General features: G+C 43.9%; 2 protein-coding genes across 2 annotated transcripts in view; one reads left to right on the top strand and one right to left on the bottom strand.

Moving 5' to 3' along the window:
* Positions 1–1,538: 1,538 nt before the first annotated feature.
* On the top strand, positions 1,539–5,592 carry adck2 (aarF domain containing kinase 2). The gene is made up of 8 exons (XM_079269880.1): positions 1,539–2,625; positions 2,718–2,864; positions 2,985–3,113; positions 3,355–3,450; positions 3,568–3,846; positions 4,028–4,156; positions 4,416–4,469; positions 4,801–5,592. Exons 1-8 carry the CDS (start codon positions 1,756–1,758, stop codon positions 4,939–4,941), a joined length of 1,845 nt encoding a protein of 614 aa, XP_079126006.1. The 5' UTR covers positions 1,539–1,755; the 3' UTR covers positions 4,942–5,592.
* Positions 5,593–5,804: 212 nt separating this feature from the next.
* Positions 5,805–16,414, bottom strand: part of srpk2 (SRSF protein kinase 2) — a gene marked incomplete at its 5' end in the record, with an annotated part of 60,748 nt that continues 50,138 nt past the window's right edge. The window contains 6 exons of the mRNA XM_079270352.1: positions 5,805–8,024; positions 10,640–10,732; positions 12,354–12,423; positions 12,553–12,660; positions 13,522–13,622; positions 14,752–15,720. Of these exons, the coding sequence (XP_079126478.1) occupies positions 7,840–8,024; positions 10,640–10,732; positions 12,354–12,423; positions 12,553–12,660; positions 13,522–13,622; positions 14,752–15,720 (1,526 nt within the window). The 3' untranslated portion in view covers positions 5,805–7,839. The remainder of the gene's footprint in view (positions 8,025–10,639; positions 10,733–12,353; positions 12,424–12,552; positions 12,661–13,521; positions 13,623–14,751; positions 15,721–16,414) is intronic.

The raw sequence follows: 16,414 nt of genomic DNA on the forward strand, positions 1-16,414 counted from the left end.
CTTATTGTGTTGCCGAGTCCTCTATCAGGCCTACGGTGGGAGCGCACCGAGCCCAGTGTCCAGAGGACTCACACCGTGACTGGGAACATGGCTGGCGCGAGTTCTCAGTCCTTGATGGTGCAGAGGAGGCTGATTGCAAGACCTCAGGTTTAAGCAGAGGAAATGACAATGAAATCAAACCCAGGGTGTGTTTTTTTTTTTTTGTTCCCTGCCTCCTCCTTTCCTTTACGACCCAGAAACAAATGTTGCCATAATTGAAGCAGCGCTTAAGTCATCTTTCAGGAACTTTGTTCAGGAAAAAGACAGCATATCCTACCAGGAAGTACTTGTTAATGCCACTTCCATTCAGGCCCGTAGGCTGTAACTCTGCACAATAACGTTCCAAACAGCCAGCTAGAAAATGTTGTCCTTGCATTAATCTCTTCCAACTTAAAAAGGTCCTGCAATTTTAAAGCCAACATAACGCCAATTGATTAATCAAGAACATCATTGTCAAAATGAATTATAATTCAATAAAAATAATTTAATAATAATACTCGAATGAATATTTAAAACAACTACTTGCAGCGCTAGGACCTAGACGTGTTGCTTTCTGTTACAGAAGCTATTTCAGTGCACATTTTTAAAATGCATCAAAACACACTAGTTTATAACTTAATAAAGTCTGTTACATCCTGTTCTTTCTCCTGTAAAGCACTTCACTTCTGTATGAAAAGTGCTATAAAGTGTGTGTTGCTTTCTTAGTTGGTCCATGGCCCATTTTAACTGGAATGAACAATGTTTGTTTTATTTTTACAACTAAAATACATTTTCCACACATTGACATGTCAAAGCAGGATAAGCTTTTACTGACTAATGTCAGTAAAAGTACTGATTAATGAAGGTTGTATTCCATTTAGATGAGCCAGGTCCATTACAGCCACATGCTCACACAGCTCACTGGAAAGGCTTCCTGGGACACAGAGCCTTTGTTCATGTTGGCTGCTCTACTTGTGCTCCTCCTGCTATAAGTCAAAATGTATTTCTAACAAATGTCTCAATTATTATGCTCAAGTGTGCATCCTCCTTTCATCCCTTCATTGCCTCTCTTTCCTCTGGTCGGAGAAAGCACTCAGAATAATATGTGATTTGTCTCCATCTGTAGGACACGTGGCGTCTCTGACGTTATTTGAAGAATAAATAAAACACATTACTAGTATAGTTGCAGTTACCATACCGTGAATACACACGTGGCGTCAGTTGGTTGGTCTCCTCACCCAAATCACTTCAAAAAACGGTCACCATTTTTGATTTATACTTATATAAATACAGCAACGCCTCAAAAAAACAGACAAAAGTAGATGCATTAGCTTTAAAAAAAAAAAAAAAAAGCGCACACAAGACACGACTCCGTCTTCTTTAATAACCAGCTGTTAAAAGTTTGGTTTTCAGGTGAGCGTGCGCCTTTAAGAGGGAGCCACGTGAGCTTGGTGGCCCTACGTCATACCCGGACGTGAAGCGACTGCCATGATGTTTTTGTTTGTATGGATGTTATTTACATGGTCATGTCTCACAAGTAGGAAAAGAATCAACCCAGTTCTCTCCCGTTGCAAGGAGAAGTGCAGTAACAATTTATTTAAATATTTACTATACGAACAGTACGGCAAATAAGTAGTAGATTTGGAGTAATGCTTTACTGATGATTTTGTTTCGTGAAACAAGACTGCCACATGGACACAGTCACCTCCTGGACTGAGCTAACAGCCATTTTACACGATGGCCACCTTTGGAGCAAGAGCAGTCCTCCTCAGCCTGCGGTGCACCATCCGGAGAGCAGGCTCCTTTACCAGAACCGGGCTCGTGCACAGCTCCAGGGCATGTTTTGTTACGAGAGGGCGGATCTTAACCCAGATACCGAAGGTCACGTTGCTTTGTTGGGGTGCAGTCAATGCATCATCCTGTGCAGCCTCATGCCAGGAAGCAACTCTTCCACGTCTAACCGCTGACAAAAAGTCTCTAGCCAAAGTCCAAGTGCACAAAGTGGTGTTTCTTCTCCGCCTCAGCCTTCGTGCATTAGTGCTGCTCCTCAAATTTGGCCCCCTGCTCCTCCTGTCCCCCTTGGCCCTGGTGTCCACCCGCTGGGCGTCTCTCTGGCTGGGGGCTCTGCTGTGGGTGACTGAAACATCTGGGCCCACTTTCATCAAGCTGGGTCAGTGGGCCAGCACCAGGCGGGACATCTTCTCCCTGGAGTTCTGTGAGCGCTTCTCCAGGCTCCATGTGAAGGTGCGCCCGCACCCCTGGGCCCACACCAAGCAGTGTCTCCGGAGGGCCTTCGGGGAAGGCTGGAGGAAGGTTTTGAGGTTTGACAGCAAAGAGCCAGTGGGTTCGGGATGCGTGGCTCAGGTGTACAAAGGCTGGGCGAAGGCGGACCAGGTGGAGGACCCGGCCTTCCAGTCTCTGGTGGAGGAGATGGAGAAGGAAGACTTGCTAGAAGCCTGGGAGATCCCTGGTCTGGGAGGAGTGGCCAGGTCCCTGTGGCAGCTCTGGAGGGGGGGTAAGGAGGAGGAGGAGGACTTTGGCGAGAGAAGTCACCCAGAAGGGATGTGCAGTGCAGAGAAGGAGCATCTGATACCTGTGGCTATCAAGGTGAGTGTCACAAAAAAGCCTCACTTGAGTATATTTTACACTTTGTAAGCCCGTCAGCGGATGTTCGTGAATTTGTTTCCGGTGTTTTCCAGGTGGTCCATCCAGGCATCAGGAAGCAGGTGGAAATCGACCTACTGCTGATGAAAGCGGGGAGCTGGCTCCTGCAATGCCTGCCCGGACTCAAGTGGCTCAGTCTGTGTGAGATAGTAGACGAGTTTGAGAAGCTCATGATCAAACAGGTGGGAATATTCAGACCCCCAACATTTAGAATATCACAGAACTTAAGCCGTTTGACGATGTGTATAAATTACCTCGTAGAAAGGATATTTTTCAGCGATCTGACTGGACTTTTATTTCAGATTGATCTCCGTTTTGAGGCCAAGAACATCGAGCGTTTCCATGAAAATTTCCGCAATGTGGATTACGTCAAGTTCCCTACCGCTTTACGACCATTTGTCACCAGGACCATTTTAGTGGAAACCTTTGAGGCGAGTACAGAAGGATTTAAAACACAGACTGAGTCACTGAGTGATAGATTGAGCTCGAAATGTACAGTACAAGCAAGTCACACATATCCGAATATCAAAATGCACACTTCTATAACCAATGAACTATTGTCGTCTTTAACAGACTCCACCTATGTTACACAATGTCTGTGAATTCCAGACAATATATATAGTTGTATGAATGAGACCAACATTCAGTTTATATGCAACCGTCTTCCATCAGGAGAGTGAGCCCGTATCCAACTACCTGAGCGCCGAGGTTCCTCTGGAGGTGAAGCAGAAAATAGCCCGGATGGGAATGGAGACCATGCTGAAGATGGTGAGATACGTCACCTGCTGGATTGCTGATTGTTACCGTTACTGTTCATTTTATAATGTTTTAAAGTTTATATGTAACATTATATGTATCCGTTGTTTGTCTCCGTTTGCATTCCAGGTGTTTGTGGACAATTTTGTCCATGGAGATCTCCACCCTGGGAACATTCTGGTCCACACTTGTGGGCCTCTTCCCGGCTCCGCTGACGGTGCTGGTACATCGGGGGACGCCCACGGTAAAACCACCCTCACTGACTTGTGGGACACGGTGGTGGTCAGCTTCAGGCCCGACAGGTGTCCTCTCCAGCTGGTGCTGTTGGACGCCGGCATCGTAACCCAGCTCAGCGACTACGATCTCGCCAACCTCAAGGCCGTCTTCACAGCTGTGGTGCTGCATCGGGTAAGTGATCCCGATGGAGTCGCCTGACGCATTTCTAAATCTTAATCTATTCCTCAGCAAATCCAATCAGCCTTTAACTTATTATAAAAGCTTCTTAGATGGAAGAAATAACAAGAAAGAAAGGAATGTGAACTGTAGGTCAAAGAACAACCTCCAGGATCTTTTGATCTGCTTTCTTCAGGGTGAGCGAGTGGCGGAGTTGCTCCTGAATCACGCTCGGGCCAACGAATGCCACGACGTGCCGCAGTTTAAGAAGGAGGTGGCCCAGCTGGTGGACAACGCCCTCAGCAACACCCTCTCTCTGGGAAAGGTACCAGCCTCAATCTGTGCTCTCTGATCTGTGTTTCTGATGCAGCCTGCCAATGATGGCCATGGTTATTACGTTACCGTATTCATTCATTCAATTATTATGTCAGAACATTAGGAAAGAAATTCAATTCAAAGGCCCAGAACACGTTCTGGTAACGTAACGTATACATACAGTACTTAATAGATATTGGTTGGTCATGGCGGTCACAGGCACTGATTACTAGAAACGTTGGTTTTTTTTGTTTCTTTTGCATTTCTAGTTCCAAGTGGGTGAATTGCTCTCCAGAGTTTTTGGTCTACTCATCAAACACAAGGTAAAACATCAGGAGGTTGCAGACGTTGCGTTGAACAAACCTGGAACATCTGGTTCAGAACTCTTCTCTCTTTAAGTGACATTACGACCGGTTACAGCTCTGACTGGCTCTCCCTCCTAATAAGGTTTTCTCAAGTAAAAGGTTTTGGGTTTTTCTTTTGCGGTTAACTTGTCAGTGTCAAGTTTTTCTTGCAGTCCTTTTCAGCTTTAGCTTGAAGAAATGTAGAATCACTAAAATCATATTAAAATATCTTAAAAGCCACAGAAACAATCGTGACGTGATAACTCTGTTGCTGACCTATGAACCTTGATGTTCATTTTTTTTTTTCTAGGTGAAGCTGGAGAGTAATTTTGCCTCCGTTGTGTTCGCCATCATGGTGCTGGAGGGTCTCGGCAGGTCACTGGATCCCAACTTGGACATCCTGGATTTGGTGAAACCCCTGCTGCTAAAGAACAGCGCTTCACTGCTCTGACACAAACGTACATATAACACACAGACAGAGCTCGAGCACAGTGAACCACACACACACACCTGTAAGTACAGATACATACTGTATACATGTCGTGAATTGTTGGATAAGGCACATGTGTGTACTGCATCCTCCTAATACTATGATGGGTTGTGTTCAAGTGTACAACATACTGTGGATCACAGCATCACTTTCTCATCACTACATTTTAGCAGTGACCTCATTAAGTTTTACGCTTTCATCACTACCACGCTTGAGTTTTTTATTCATATACAATTTTGAAGTCGTAACATTTTACCCACAGGAACATGAAAAGCTTGCAGGCCTCTCTAGCTCATGGATCGGAGTGTGTGTGTGCGCTTTACGTGAGGCATCCCTTGTTTATTGAGTGCTAATGGTCACATTAGCAGACACGCAGAATGCATCAGAGGGCATTTGTAATGATCTAATATATATAAGAAAACCCCAAGTTGATACTGCGAAGCATGTTTTATTTTTGAATGAGCAGTGTTGATCTCAGGATGTCTTTTATCACCTCATCTTTTAGTGGCCCTCAGATGATGTTGTCTAATAGGCCATGTTTGCTTTTAGTGTGAATCACAATGTACTGTAGCATTGACCAAGTGACGCCTTTGGCTCATTGTACTCACGACTGACCCGTGTATTTTAACCTTGTATTAAGACAGTGGAAACGCATGGCGTATTTCTAAAAGAAGAGTCTGTGCCAATTATTTCTTTCTTGTGTTGCCTGTAGTGAGCGGTTCTATGTTTGCTCACCCTTTTCAGTGAGGTTGACTGACTGCAGCTTCAAAGCAGAACATTCACAATGGGATCCATTTATTTACAATTTTATTAAATCTGTCAATGAAAAACACAGACAAGAGATGCGATTCTGTCAATGTCATCAGGAAGAACAGTCAGCATGGCTGAACGAGTGAGATCAGGAGGTTTGGGTGCAAAAAAACTCATCACGTACCCTTTATTGCAAAACTGTTATTTGTTTTTTGAAATTTATTTTATCACCATCAAGAGCCCAGACAGAGCAGCACGGTTCAAGTAAGGAAAGAGGGGAGAGGTGACACCTGTGTAAAAAAAAATCGTTCAATAATAATAATGACGACGAAAGAAATAAAAACATCTCTAAAAGACAAACACAATCACCTCAGTATAAGACGAGATTCTGTCACGGTCACAACAACCAGAGAAAAGTTGTTTTCTTCTTTTTTTTTTTTTAATGAATTAAATAGTTTTAAAAAATATCTCACCATTTACTTATAGTTATCTTTTTTCATTTATTGCGAAAAATAGGCAACTGGACTAATTGTGATGATGCAAGGTTTTTGTGTGTGAGAAAGAGAGAGACAGCGAAATAGAGATTAAGTGGAGAGAGATATAGTGGAACGTCTTGGAGCGTTGGCACTGAGAGCGGCAGCAGTGTGTGGCAACGCAGTACGCTCATTCAGCCACCGGGTGGCACAGTTCAGTCTGAACATTCCTCCAGGGTATCAGAGGATGTCAAAATATGCCAACAGCCTCTGTTTTTTTGTTTTGGAATGATGCTTGAATGCTGAAACTTTGTCCACGGTCGCTTTTCTGCGGTGCAAGATCTCAGTTGTATGTACAAAGGTTTCAAATTCCTGAAGGACATCTACAAAGACAAGTGCAACCGCCATGTGACCGTTCCCCTTTTCTGGAGTAGCTTGGGGATCAAAGGGCTCCTCTATAGGGGGGGAGAATAGTACATGAATAAAAGTACCAGAGGACCAAGATTTAGGAATGTCAAGAGGTTGTAACATATTTACCAAAATATCCTGACACAATTCTTTCTGACAGAATGCCCAAGAGAGGTGATGAAAGAAGGAAAGCAACCAGCGAAACGCACAAATAAGATATTGCAACCATCGTCCGTTTGTCATATCCGTTCATGCTGATCCATCAGTCTCCCCATGCATTTTAAAAACGGTCTCTGAAGACCAAGCGTTCCTCCTCCGTGTTGAATTGATTGTATTTTTTTTATTTAATTTTTTTGCTCGTCCCGCACTTTTTCTGTCCGTCTTTGTCAGAGTGGCAATTGTCGGTGTGGTGCCCCCTGGAGGACTGGCTGCCCTCCAGTTCTCTGAGGTGGCCCAGCAGGAGCATGCAGCTCAATTAGGTGGGGGAAAACAGTGAGGAGGGGCTTTTGGGGATTGGATGTTGTGGAAGAAATCAGGGGTGTAAACTTTTAGTCCGATGTGGGTGCTCTCTTCCATAGCAGGGTGAGGGAGGCAAGGATGGGGCAACAGGGCTGGAGAGAGAGGACGAGGGTGCACAGGCCCATGCGCTCGTTATCCGTCTAAAAAAAACACAAAAACATTGTCTGTCTTTGAGGCCCTGGCTGTGTAAAGGTCATGGCAGATGGAGCTCCTCGTTGGCTTTTCTTTCACGTCGTTGAAAAGATCAGCAGCTGTCAGCGGTCCATGACTGGATCCAGACACGGTAAAACTGAGGATTGTGGGGGATTAGGTGGAAGGGACTGGCTGACATCTTGACGGCAGCAGAAAGCACGTCTCTCTTTCAGACAGAGCCTGACTTCTCCCCTGTTTTACGTGAGCAGCATCCATCTTCAAATGATCTTTTTTGGGGAGATGTTTCGGAAGACACAGCTACTATGTCGTGTTATCGCCATAAGCTCGTCTTTACATTCCTTATGGGAGAAGAAGCCTACTCAGATAAGCATGTAATGGATGCGAGGGATAGGGCAGGAAAGAATACGTCTTAATCATCTACTCTGACTGTTTGTCTCCAGCTTCTCTCCATGCTGTTGTTCCACAGGATGCCTTCCACCTGGGAGAGGGGGGGGGGGGATGTTTGGGCTAACTGTTGGGGGACAACGGGAGGAGGGCGCCTGATCGGAGATCGTGGCTACGAGTTGAGCCAAGGGTGGTTGAGGCATTCGCCCGCCGACGCCCTCTTCTCGGGCACCATCTCCAGCATGGGCAGAAGGAAGTGCGTGAAGTGGCCGGCGTCTTCATGCGCCCAGCCGTACTTCTCCACCAGCACGTTAAACAGCGACCACGGCTTCAGCTTGGTGATGTGCCGAAGCTCTCCTGCAGGGGGGGGTATAAGGAGCAGAGTCAATGATTGCAGGAGGATGTGGGGAGAAAAGAGAGGGGCTTAGATTAGAGGGTTGGTTCACTCAAATGAGGAAAATCACAATAAGACTGGTGATATTCTTGTTTTACATTTTTATATTTATTTTTTACTTGTTTTCGACGACAAACTACCGAACCCAAAGATGAATTGATCCTGCAAGTAGCCAAAGCCTGATATGACTGTGGCTTGTTATGTGTCAATTCCACATCTATCTGCTGTTATAGACATCAAAAAGTCCAACAAATGTGTATTCATACACAGCTGAAAATAGTCTCCAACAAATGAACAGCTGTTGACCTTTTTAAAAAGATGTACCACGTGTTTGTGACTCATTCTTAAATATTTACATCATCAGTAGGAAGAAATGGACTCGTGGCTGAGTAGCAATGTCAGAAAGGGTTGAGAGGCAAACTAACAAATTGTGGGTTTTGTTTACATCATGGAATTTGTTGAAATAAGAATATAGAATAATACCAGTCATATTTAGCCATGCAGATAGTTTTAATGTGTTGGTATGTTGCTCACAGCATTGAATTTAAAGAAATTCAAATCTTTATTTAAACCAGCTAATGTACTATCACGTAAGAACATGATCTAAAATACGACAGATCCTTTTGTTTGGTATCAGTAGTGTCTATACTTTAGGAATCAATGAATCTAGAGTAACCACGACCACGTTTTGAAAAGAAAAGATTGCTGTTGAATTATACAACGAATTACAAAACGTTTTTCAATGTTTTGTGCACAAACACACAACTATCTTTGCATGGCTAGATTCCCAAAGAGGTAAGTCGATTTTGATTTGGTTATTTGGGTGAACTGACTCTAGTCTGATGCCACAGCAGGCCACCATTCTGCAGGCTCCAGCCAAACAGCATCTCACTGATTAGTTCAGCCTCTCTGTTTGAACGTGTGCTACTCAGTGAGGCGCTGCAACCACGGAGGGAAAACCTGTAGAGTTCTTGGCTGCGAACCACGAGAACGGAGGGCGAGAGGTGGAAGAGAGAGACGATGTAATGGAAACAGACGTGGAGAGGAAGGCGTTTATTATCAAAGAGCGGAGGAAAATCATCGGCTGCGAGCACAAGACTGATGTAGAGGAGAAGAAAAGTACGAGAGGATGATTGATGATGGAGGCGATCAAGACCGAGGGTCCAGTTCAAACCATGGCTGCCATGGTAACGTCTCCTTCCTATACACTGATTGGAGAACTGGGAGGAAAGGAAACCATCACGACTTCCCTTATATTGTATTGATCCAGGCACAGTGTTGAAAATGTATTTATTCATGTTTTGCATGAATGGAGACGCTTGTCAGAAATGACTGTTTATAATGTTTCGGCCTGTTTTCTTATAAGAGTATGTTTCAATTGTCCTGTCTCCAATCAATGTATCTACTGACTACTCCACCCAAGTTCAGTACGGATCGGTGTGCGTGACGGAAACAAGGTAACGAAGCCGCTCGATGGCAGCGTGGCAGACGGGAGAAGCCCGTGTGCTGAAGTCAATATCAAGATAATATATGTTCTGATTATTTAGAAAATGAACTTCTGATTGTAGTGAATTCATTTCAGCTGCATTCCAGCACCAGACGATGAAGACAATCACAACAGTAGTATCTGACGAATTTAAATGTAAGGTACGAATACAGATGGGCGATGAAGCTGAAATCATTATCACAATATAAACAATATTTTTCCAATAAAAAAAATAGAAAAAAACATTAAAATAAACATTTAAATTGATATTGATATCAACTAACTGTGTACCACTGTACAGTATTTTTGTTTGTCACTTTTTTAAGAGCATATTTTTGTGATTAGCACAATTTTACTTTATTAGTGTTTTTATTTATTGTGTATTTTTGGCAGCAGTTCCTTCAATCCAAGAAAATGTTTTTTTACAGGGGACAAAAAAGTAATATGAACCTAAATGCCTGAAACTCAAATACAATGTGATGAATAAATCAATAAACTAATAACGAATGAACGCCCAGCCCGACAATTAAGCATTCATTTCTGCTGTGATTGACAACTTATCATAAACCATCTGCAGGTAATTCACAATACTGTGGCAGTACTATAACTTTACTACACAAAGAACTCAATCTCAAGACCTCTATGCGGCCCCTGCTATACGACAGCGACCCTCCACCTGACCGACTGAGTTGTTTACCTTTCTTGGAGAAAAACTCTCGGCTGTACTTCCCGGCAGCGAACACTTTGCGTGGGACCTTCCCAAGGAGCTCCATGATCAGAGCGATGTGGTCTGCCCACCACCACATACATCACAGAGGGAACAGGCACGGTTCATCATTACAGCATGCACACACACACACATCAACACGACCGGCTGCATGGGACTGACACACACTGCTGCCCTGGGGCACTGCATGGACACACCGCTACTTTAACACCTTGACGTGGTGAGTATTATCCAATTATTACTAAAATCAAATCCAAAGCAACAGGAACTTCCAAGTGTATGTAGCGACTGTTTTCTAGTGTCCATATCTGTCCGTTTTAGACATCTGTGTGTCCCAGTCCCACCAGCTCTCTGGCCAGCGCTACCTCTTCGGTTGAAGAACTCCCGGGAATATTTTCCGGAGAGTGCAAAGTGCCTCGGAATACAGCCCAGCAGCTCTATGATGTGGGCTATGTGGTCTATGGAGGAGAGAGGGAGGTGGGAGGGAGGAGAGGGGGAAGGAAAAAAGTCAGAGGAATGAGGGGGAAATAAGAAGGAGATGACAAAGAGAGAAGGGGCAACGACAAGGAAGGGGAAACTTAAATGAAAGAGAGGGAGAGATGAAAGTAAAATGTAAAGGAAGGAGGGGGGGGGGGTTGTGGGTAGGAAAATAAAAAACAGGGACAGGAAGTGACAGAAGAGTCGGGGAGGAATAAAAAGAGACGGTCACAGACAGTAAAGGAGAGAAATCTGTGTTAGTGAGCTGTGCCTCCACAGCAGCGGTGACGAAATGAAGTGAAGAGCCTTAGAATAAAAGTCACATGCATTCAGATTCAGAATTGAATGAACTGGAAGCCGAAGCTAGATTTCAAGTTTGGCCTCAATGGATGGAGTCCAGAAGGTGTAAATCAGTACGTGATGATAAAACTGACACGAGCTTATTGGCCTGTGCAAAACATGCAAAATGAGGTTAGCTGTGTGTCACATGCAATACGAACAATAACACAATGAGCTGGTCAAAGATCACAAGGAGATGGAGAGACAGTGGTGCAAATAAAGGGGCTGTATTGCTTGATAGAGTAACATGTGACCCAGATATAGATGCACATGTACTCACAGGATACAGTAACTGGCTGATGTTGCTCTCATGCTTCATGTTACTGACTGTCACCGTTTTACAGTTTCCTGGAAACGGATCTGTTTATGCTGCAAAGGTCTCGACATTAAGCACAATGACAGGAGTTGTGTGAGCTGCAGTGGGGTGAAGATGAGTGGAGGCATAGCAGCAGAATAAGAGGACAGGATTTACAGTTGACAGTGGACAGGGGGATTTGGGGAGAGGGATGGCTATCGTTTGAACTAAGCTCACTGTGGCCATTTTTTGCTCAATTTACAATACAACTTTGATCCATCACAGTTTGTGTCCATTGTCTGATGCATAGTTAGAAACAATAGCCCCCCTTTTATGTCGATGGCATGCTTATTAAACATGCTTAAATCTCTGCATACTGTACAATCAACAATGTCAAATACTGGTGCAAAATAAAATCTGTACTCAGCGTCTGCACTGCAAGTGTTTCTCAAAACTGAATTAATAAAAGTAGAGTTGTAACGGTGTGAGATTTTCACGGTATGACATTCTCAGGAAATGGTATTACACGCTTGTTATTGTTATTATATTATATAATGACCTTAAAAGGAATGACAACAGATTGAACAATTAAAAAAACATAATAACAAACTATAACAACTTATATAACTGAAGCATGATAGTTTGCAGCACTATAGCATGTTAAATTAACTACTCAATGAAAAATATCATCTTCTATGATTATTAACAATTTATTTACACATGCTGAAGGTGCCAGACTGCTCCTGTCTCTACCTTAAACTCACACATATACTCTCACTTCTGTCAGTTTTTTCAACATAATAGACAAGCAAATGTACACGGTATGATAACCTTTAGTTTGAATAATGTGGTATACAATATTCAGCCATGATTGCCCTGTGGAATACGTTCACATGACAAGTTTTCTGTTTCTATTTTTGGAAATTACATTTTTTGTGTGTGTATGTCATGAAGATCTAAATACTCACCCTCATCACGGGAGTAGTCCTCTCCAGAGTGGGGCTCAAACAAGTAATCTCCAGTCGCAAGCTCAAAAGCCTGCAAGGGACCAAATACAGTATACTGTCCTTGAGTCTATACTCGTTGTATATACTCTATGTATGTGTGTGTGATTTAAAAGTTAGTGTCCATGTGTGGATTGTACAGTGTACATGTGTGTGTCCTCACCATGCAGGCAGTACTCCAGATGTCTGCAGGGGTGCTGTAACCAGCTCCTATCAGGACTTCAATGGAGCGGTACTGTCTCGTCTGGATGTCCTCTGTAAAGTGCTTGTGCTGTATCCATGCGAGGAGAGGAGAGGAGAGGAGAGGATAAAAAGCATTACCAACAATGACTCTATTCGCCCCCTTGTTAACCTATGGCACCCACCTTATTACTTAAATTAATCTGGATGAAATTTAAATGGAATGAATGATGTCACCATGATGTCTCATTTAGCCAGATATAGCCCTCATTTTTTTCCCTGTTTCTTTTTGCCAGAGAAAGATCTGTAGTTAATCGAAATGTTCAGAAGAAAATGAAAGGGGACGGTGATTCCAGTTTGTGTGTACTTTTTGGATTAGCAGTTTTGCTAACTGATGGCTGAATATAAGGTCTGTGATTGAGGCTTCATGATTTCAATGCTTTGTTCTGCGATATAAAATAGGTAATTAAATACCCCTCTCATGAACTTTAAAACCGTCTGTTACTAACAAGTGGCTAAATAAGACGACAAAACATCATCGACTAGTCCGCCTTCACGGCCTCTTGTGTATACTCACGCATGCGACCGTGGTGTAGTTCGTTTATAGCCTAACGTTAGCGTTTTACTCCTGCCGATTGTTTTCACGCTTCCAAAATCTAAAAAATTGTGTTCATTTGTGAAGAGTATCTTTAGAACTTGTGTTTGCCACAGAGTTGATTTTCCGCAATAATCCAAAATCCATCGGAAAAATCTCACTGGCTTCTTGTGGAGGTAACCAGTGCGGTGCTTACAAAAAAAATCATCATCCATCATCCCTGCATCAACCTATATGTCCTACTGGATTTAGTGCAGTTTGAATGCCGATGACCATTTAACCCTGTGCTGCTGCATGTAAAAAGACTTCAAACTCAAAAGAATATTTTCGAATCAAATAATGTATACTGTGTCTTACCACCCAGCAGGCATTTCCAAGATCAGCGATTTTAACTCGAATAGACTCTGAGTTTCGCGGGTCGAGTGGGTTGATCAGGAGATCTGCAGCTCTGGCCCTGACTGGGAGGGGATGAAGTGGGAAAGAACAGCGTTAACACATACAGTACGTAGAGTTGAGAAGAGTTGATTCACTGTAATGTACTAACAGACATTTATCACAGACCAGGGGCTCACGAGGAATCCATTCCTAACTCCTGATGACCTATTTAGAGTGTCGTGTCACTGGCTTTGTGCTGTTTGCAGCATCCATCAGAGGTAGATATGTGGACACTAAATGTGTCAAAAATGTGCGGAATAAAGTAAGCTAAAAAGAAAACTACATTTTTCTGGTGTTGCTCCTTTTCCGATCTCAGTCAACATTGGAGTCAATAGAGTGCTGCAGGAATGATTCCCTCCTCTCAAAGTCAATGGGTGTTTTGAATGGGTTTTTGGTTCGATGCCTGAAATAAGGTCTGTGGTTAACACAAGCTTAGGATACGGTATTTGAACTGTTGTCCAAAGAATTAAAAAAAATATCCTACACTTTTGAAGCTTTTGAAGCTTTTACGTATCTTAAAAAAGTCACTTGCTAACAAATGACTAAATGAGACAACCAAACGTCATCATGTCAACACTAATCGGCCTCTACCTTCATGGTGGTGTAGTTCGTTTTTAGCCCAACGTTAGCTTTGTAATTCTGGCAATTTCATTTAACCTGCAAAAATCATAAAAGTGGTGTTCATTCGTGATGATTATCTATCTGAACCAAACCTCAAACGTTTGTTGCCACAGAACTTATTTTCTGCAATAATCCAAAATCCAATGGAAAAATCCATTTGGCTTTTTGTCCTAATATACGATGGACTGCACTCCTGTCAGTTTGAGGTTCGTAGCGTAAATTCGTAAAGTATTTTTGCCTCGGTATTTACATTTGTTTAAAGAGGACAGATATTTTTGACATTCTAGTGGATGTATGAAGAATGAAAAATTTGGGCTTTTACCCAGTCCACCTGCGATGTCATCCAGCCTAACATTACATCTATTCATCAAATGTTTACATATTGGACGTCACCCATAACAATCAAGGAACTTACACCTTGTCTGGTATTTTTACCTGCATATTGAACATTTCTGGACTCAGTAATTATGTGTGAAAATAATCACTTTGTGTTTGTAAATCGGTGGATATACAGTAACCCAAAGGTCTTACCTTTGGGTGTGTCTCCCGTGCTCGAGGACGACACAGTGCGACTGCGGTCAGCGGCGGGGCTGTTGGGTGAGGGGCCTGCTCCGATGTCTGCCGTTCCAACAGAAATGGGGTTTCCCGGCAGAGGATCCAGGGGCAGCTCGGGGAAGAGAGGCATGATGGCCGCAAGTCGGTTACTGCCACCGTTGGTCAGCCCCGGCTCGACCAGGTCGCCGTTGTACATCTCATAGCCGGAGCTGAGAGAGTGGTCCCTGTCCGTGTAGCTGAGCTCGGACTCCACCAGGGGGCAGAGGAGAGTACCGGGGGTGGGCGAGGGAGGCGGAGGATTGCCGGGCTTCGGTTTCAGTCCCTCAGATCCCAACAGAATGTGACCGTTGGTTTTGGCCGAATTGCTTTTGTTGTTGTGGGGTTTGACCAGGGGGGAGGTGGTGTCCGTGAGGAGTTCCGTGGTCGTGTCGTCGTCGTCTTCCTCATCATCCTCCTCCTCCTCCTCGTCCTCCTCCTCATCCTCGTCCTCCTCATCCTCCCCATCCTGCTCCTTTGACTCCACTTCCTCTACCACTGCCTCCTCCTCTGTTTTGCTCTCACTCTTTGGCTCCTCTGTCGCATTGTCCTCTCTTTCAGTGTCTTTCTCCTCTTCCTCATCCTCTTCTTCTTCCTCCTCCTCCTCCTCCTCCTCCTCCTCCTCCTCCTCTTCTTCTTCCTCTTCCTCCTCCTTCTTCTCCGCCTCTTCCTTATCTTCTGCATCTTTTAGTCCCTCCTCCTCCTGCTCCTGCTCCCCCTCCTTGTCCTCCACCTCTGCTTGTGTTGGATCTGCATTTCCTTCATCTGTGGTGGGGGGACTGGGGCCATCTTTTTCAGCGGTAGGCGTGGGCACCTCCTCCTCCTCCTCTTCCTCTTCCTCCTCCTCATCATTGGGGTCATCATCTGAGATGTGGGGTGTCTCGCTCTGCCCCTGGGGAGGCGCTGCGCCTAACATGGAGAGAGCGGAAGAAAAACGGTTAAGAGAGGAAGTGGGTGGAAAGGAGATACAAACGCAATCAAAGACGGTGTAGGCAGTGAGTAAAAAAAGCATGAAAAGAGATTGGAGAGACGGAGGCAAACAAGAGAAAAGGAGAATAAAAGAAACAGATGGTGAAGAGACAGAAGGTGGAGGAGGGAGACGAAGAAAGACAAGGTTTTCTTTTTTTGTGAATCAGCACAGCCTCCCATACTCAGTGGGACCAGCGTGGGCCGAGCGTTTGGAGCCACTCCACCTCCTATTCATTCACAGACAGACTGCACAAATGTACCCACTGTACACATACTCACACACTCACTCATGCAGATCTTTGCTTACGAAAAAATCTCCGTTCTAGTTGTTGGCAACCTGAATACAGTAAACAGAGCAACCTAACCTTAACATGTTGCCCACTGCATTTTACTGACTCAATCACAAATGCCTTAGTGTATATAAAACAAAAAATAACTAACGAGTGACTTTAATGCAAAATAGAATACACTTAGATTCCTACAAGGAGCCAAGAATCAAAGATAGGATTCAACAAGATGAGCTTTTTGAAAGCTGATTAAGCCATTATTGTCTCAATATTTAGTAATGCTCTGTAATGCTCATTCAGACAGTAACACTGTTGTAATGTTCGGCACGGAGCACTTTTGATAGAGC

Source organism: Melanostigma gelatinosum (assembly GCF_949748355.1).
Source record: "Melanostigma gelatinosum genome assembly, chromosome: 1".
Lineage (NCBI taxonomy): Eukaryota > Metazoa > Chordata > Actinopteri > Perciformes > Zoarcidae > Melanostigma > Melanostigma gelatinosum.